This window comes from Macrobrachium rosenbergii, chromosome 21, assembly GCF_040412425.1.
Source record: "Macrobrachium rosenbergii isolate ZJJX-2024 chromosome 21, ASM4041242v1, whole genome shotgun sequence".
Taxonomy (NCBI): domain Eukaryota; kingdom Metazoa; phylum Arthropoda; class Malacostraca; order Decapoda; family Palaemonidae; genus Macrobrachium; species Macrobrachium rosenbergii.
The window spans coordinates 68,390,190-68,395,966 of record NC_089761.1 but is presented as its reverse complement, the minus strand read 5'-3'; the positions used below and the strand labels follow the sequence as shown (position 1 = coordinate 68,395,966).

At 36.0% G+C, this 5,777-nt stretch overlaps 1 protein-coding gene across 1 annotated transcript; it reads right to left on the bottom strand.

The window, feature by feature from the left end:
* Positions 1 to 1,610: 1,610 nt before the first annotated feature.
* On the bottom strand, positions 1,611 to 5,263 carry LOC136849543 (general transcription factor II-I repeat domain-containing protein 2B-like). The gene is made up of 3 exons (XM_067122879.1): positions 5,153 to 5,263; positions 2,207 to 2,456; positions 1,611 to 2,074 (listed from the first exon to the last, which is right to left on the bottom strand). Exons 1-3 carry the CDS (start codon positions 5,261 to 5,263, stop codon positions 1,611 to 1,613), a joined length of 825 nt encoding a protein of 274 aa, XP_066978980.1.
* Between the last annotated feature and the right edge of the window lie 514 nt (positions 5,264 to 5,777).

The window sequence follows — 5,777 nt, the reverse complement described above, 5'->3', positions numbered from 1 at the left end:
GTCTCGAAAGATGTAAATTGTATTCTATTTCACACATGGACTCGGCTGGTTATTGCGTGAATGTTGGGGTTTTTGGTTCGCCTCGTATGACGTGATTTGTTCACAGGGAACGGATTTTTATATTTCATCTCGTAGGACGTGGTTTCAGATTCACGCACGGACTTGGCCACCTATTTTATTTTAATATAATATACCTTCACTTACTTCTTATTTTTGTTGTTATTCTTACTTCATTTCGTTACTTTCATGGTTTTTAGTTCATTGAATAGAAGTTACTTTTCAATTATATGTTTATTGTTTATACTAGTGCTGATATATAGATTGAAACATACAATAATACAAAAAAATAGATATTTGTTTATATAAGTTAATTTTCAACTATATAGTTGTTTGCATATGTCTTAATTGTGTGATTATTATTACTTCATTTTGTTACTTTGATGGTTTTTAGTTCATTGAATAAAAGTTATTTTTCAATTATGTTTATTGCTTATACTAATACTGAAATATTTACATGGAAACATACAATAATACAAAATATATACATTTTTTTATAATACACATTGACACATTCACCAAATATGTATAAAAAAAAATGTTGCCTTAAACTAGAGGCTCTCCAGGAAACTTCTCGTTGGCAAAGACACGTTGAGGTCCCTGGGTGTGGACGTCACTGCAGGTGCAGACATCTGCGCGTGCAGCATCGCCACCTGTTGCGCCGTGAGGTTGAGAGGCTGTGCCATGGCACCACTATGTGTAGCAAGTGGCACATATGTAGCAGCCGTCATAGCAGGAAGGGGAGCTGGGGCCGCAGGCGGAGCATCCCAGAGGGCTTCTGCTTGGGTGTAGGGCAGGGATGTCCAACCTTTTAATTCAATGGGCCGCATTGCAAACTTAAATATTTAACTGGGCCGCAAAACTACCAGAATATCTTAATACAATTTAATTGAAAAATTACAATATAAAACAAAACCATGTGAATACAGTTTATTTACATTATTACAACATTGTAAATATTGTAATGTTTATATGTAGCTATACATAAAAAAAACATTTAATTATATTAACCAATATTAATTCAATGAGACTTTTGACTCTGTCTTCCAGCCATAATGTTTTCAATATTTGCATCGAAGGATGCATTCTTAATTCTAAGAATGTTTGCTAGGTGTCTGTCAGTCAACCTATTTCTTTCTGCAGTTTTAATGTTTTTCATGCTTGAAAAAACTGCTCGCAAGAGTATGTACTTCCCCACATGCATAATAATTTTCTGGATAAATTTAGAATTTGATTGAATTCATTTTTGAGAGAATGCAATTTTTATAAAATAAAGGAAGTGTGTTCTCCCTATGGAAAGTTTTTAAACCTTCCTGACTTTGCAGCTCAATCAGTTCAAGTTGGTACTCCACTGGTGCTTTATCATATTCAAATGAAAATGGATCATTAAACAATTTTAACTCAATTTCAATCTTTCTAAAGTCAGAAAATCTAATTGTAAACTCTCCACGCAAATCTTCACATAATTTAGTATATTTTTCATAGTTTACAGAAAACTTTTCTCTCTTTCAGATAGACTACGAAAGTGTACAATTTACCAGCTTTTAGCTGTGCTATAAAAAGTTCCAATTTCTTTTTGTGAAACTAGTTATCCGCTCAAACATTGAGGAACATAACTGGTCCTTTCCTTGTAAATGCAAATTAAGTTCAGCTAATACTTCGGTGATGTCTACAAAGAAAGATAAATCATTCAACCATTCTTCATTTTCTAAAAAATCCACATTTTGCTTCTTTTCTTCCAAGAACACTTTTATTTCAGGCAACAATAACTGAGATCTTTTTAAGGTTGCTGCTTTACTGAGCCATCTAACTTTTGAGAAATATACTACGTCTTCATATTCACTGCCAACTTCGTCCAAGAATGCTTTAAATTCGCGATGATTTAAAACCCGTGATCTGATGAAGTTAACAGCCTTGACAAGATCAGTCATCAAATGTTTCATATTTAGCTTTTGAGCACATAATTGTTGTTGATGTATCAAGCAATGGTAACTGAGAATCTCATGATCAACAGACTCTTTGAATAAAGTAATAAAACCATTGTGTTTACCAGTCAGGCAGGAGCACCATCAGTTGTAATTGAATAAATGTTTTCCTATCAATATTGAATTTATCTAATGACAAATTAACAAACTCATATATGTCCTGCCTGTTGTTGTGCCCTTTATGTGACACAAGTCCAACATTTCTTCAATAATATTGAAATTTATATCAATTCCTCTAATGAAAATAACTAATTGTGCAGTATCACTTTGGTCAGTACTTTCATCCAACGCTAAACTGTAAAGAACGCATGCAGATAATTTGTCCTTCAGTGTTCCTTCAATACTATCACCCAAGTCATCAATTCTTCTACCAATTGTCTGATGTGATAGACATGTTTCCTTTACTAAATTCACCTTGTTTGGACAGTACTCATTAAAAGCAATAACAATGCATTCTTTTATTAATTCTCCATCAACAAGTGGTTTTCCTTTCTTAGCTAATTTCTCAGCTATAAGGTAACTAACTTTTGTACATGTTCCAGTTTTAACAACATGTTTTTGAAGACTAGCTTGTTGTGACCTAATTGCCTTTGTCAATTCTTCCAATTTTCGTTTTTCTTCTTTCTTCATTAAACGTCTCATATTCTGACTCATGTTTCGAAGCATAATGACGTTTGATATTGTATTCCTTGCATACGCTAATCTTATCATTACATATAAGACATATTATATTGCCAAATAACTCGGACACAAAATATTTTTCCGTCCATTGATATTAAATTTCCTCTTTTCTTCTGCTATCTTCCTTTTTTTAGTAATAGATTCCATGGCCATATGAATATAAAATTTTTCAATATTTAAGATTATAGTTCTCTGAAAAGAAATTAATCATTAATAGGTATACTGATCCGTAGTTTACTGAAAATGTATTTATTTCAACAACAAAGAAAATTTAAAATCCATTAATTTAATTAATTAATATAATAATTAATCCAATAATGTTAATTTAGTTTTAACAAGATGGCCTTCACTGAAGGCATGACGACCGCTAGCCACGTCTAAAAATTAAAATAATTTTATGTGCAAACGGGTGCGTCAAATCAAAAAATTTTCAAGAGGGTAAAGTGTCATAAAATTAAGATTTCTACAGATTTGTTCTCTATAAAAGATACTATACGACCCACCATACAGTTACAACAGCCATCAAAAGTTTTTCAAAGTACTTCGGGCCCAAACCGTGCTTCAAATCGAAAAAAGTGCAGGCGTTAAAGTTGTAGGAAATTTGATTACCGACATGGAAAGTGTTGCCAGATTTGAGCTAGCTCTTATTGTGAAAAAGCTATTAACCAAATAGATTTTCAAAATGCATGGGATCACAATGACCTTATTGCTGTGACCTTGATTTTGGTCCGATGACCTTGACCAACGAACATAGCTGAGATATTATACAGATGTATCTACATACTAAAAAATGAACTTCCTATATCGAGGCATACAAACGTGAGAGCCCGAACAGACGCAAACACACACTCACACACACACACACACACATAGAAAGACAGACAGACAGACATGACTGAAAACATATAGGTACCTACTTCCGGCTTCGCGGTCGTCAGTTAAGGTTAAGCACAAATAAATACACACAGGCGCAGGGGCGTAACTAGCTCCAAAAAGTTTGGGACACAGGTGGGCAGCGTTAGGGGGGAGTTTGGGCACTGACACCCCCCTCCAAGAAAAAATGTAGAAATCTGAACTCCTTTTTTCCAGATATTATAGTTTTTTGGGAAACACAAAATTTGACATGCAGTTAACAGAAATAAAAAAAAATAAATTTCATAATATCTTGTCATAGAATTGAAATACAATGTCTTATATATAAATTCACTGCATGAATTTCATCTCATAAAAGAAAGTAAAAAAAATCACATATCAAGTTCATTCTGTAAAAGTAACCATGGATTTAAAATTCCTCTGTCTTCGTAGGAGAGTGATATTTATCCATAGTGTGTATTATATTTTGGGGACCAGTGTATACTGTGTTCCCCTCACTTCAAACTCTGGGGGGGGGACATGTCTCCCGCCCCCCCGAGTTACGCCCATGCACAAGAGTAATAAATAATAAAGCTATAAAGCTGCACACGAACCCACACATTAAAACGATTCTCATCTAACAGTGGCGCACCGGGTTGCCAATCTACTTTTAGACGAGACGGTTCATCTTTCTCTCCCTCGTTGTACATCCTACAAATCCATGTTCTGTACATGTACATGTACACGTTCCCTCCTCCCCGGGTCTGTATTCCTGTAATGCTAAGTAAACCATACGCTGTGATGTACCCATAGCGTTAGTAAATCCACTCCTTAAAATTCTACGGGGTTTTTGAATAGTACGAGAAATTCTGCATTTTCGTGAAAGTCGTACCAAATGTGCTTACTACACCTAAAAGTACCAAAACTGGTACATTAGTACCAGGATTGGCAACCCTGCACTGGCGGTAGTCATGCAGACTAGACGAGAATTGAACAACTAGGAACAAAACAGAACGAGTTTTATACAAGATGATTTTACGTTCATGAAACACATGGTGTTGTCACGATACTTATGATAACTTGTGTGTCTCTATGTAGGCTACAAGGCAATCATAATTTAATGTTATGTCAATATAGTAAAAACTAATCTAAGAAAGCCTCAAAAATAATCTATAATCTAAATGACAATTTTAAAAATGTAAATGAAGTGAAAATAATCGAATTTAGATTTTTAAATAATCTACGTCCGCAGTCCTAGCTAAGCCTAATCACAGAACTAAAAATTGACAATATTATAAACTTAGTATGCATGCTCAGTCGTAAATTTCATCTTAATTATATTGTTTTTAAATTATTTATGTTAATTATTTTATTTATTAAATATAAAGTATTTTGATTAAATTACATGAAGACTCTTCTGCTCACTACTTGATAAATTTGCTAAAAAAAAAAAATTTTTTAATGAGTCGATAGTGGGCCGCATCCAAACATTGTGTGGGCCGCGCAGGTTGGACATCCCTGGTGTAGGGTATCAGATGACGTGGCAGCCTCGTGATGCCCTCTTTGGTAGCACTCACAAAGCGCTGTATGGCGGAGATGAACTCCACCTTCAGTGCCATCCTCAGCTCAGGCCCCACATCCACACAGTCGGGGGCGAGCTCCTCCAGGGCGTTCCGCCAGTACGTCATCTTGGGGTCACCCAGAGGTCTTATGACCCCCTGTAGCCTTTCCCGATCTGACTCTGCTTGTTGCAGCAACACTTCCAGGACCCCACTTGCAGCCTTGTCCTCCTTCCGTGACTTCCTTGGTGGTGCAGGATCATCAATGTGAAGGACCGGTCATCGGACGAGCAGGGGAATGGAGTGGCACTGTCAGCAGGATCACAAAGGGCAGGAACAGCAAGGGCAGGACCATGGCCAGGAGGGTTGCTGCAAGCAGCTGCAGCAGACGCAGACTGTAAAGAGATGGAACATGTATGAGAGAATGTAAATGTACTGTGAATGACAATGTTGTAGTTTCATTAATTAAATAAACTGTGCAATAAAGTTTCAGTCACTGATTTACTAAACAATGAAACAATAAAATAAGACATACCATCGGAAGTCCCAACACCTTGGGCTTCTTTTGGCGGATGATGTGGGGCTTGAGGGAGTGGAAGATGTTCAGTATCCACTTCTCACAGTCCGTCAGTCGTCTGCTGGC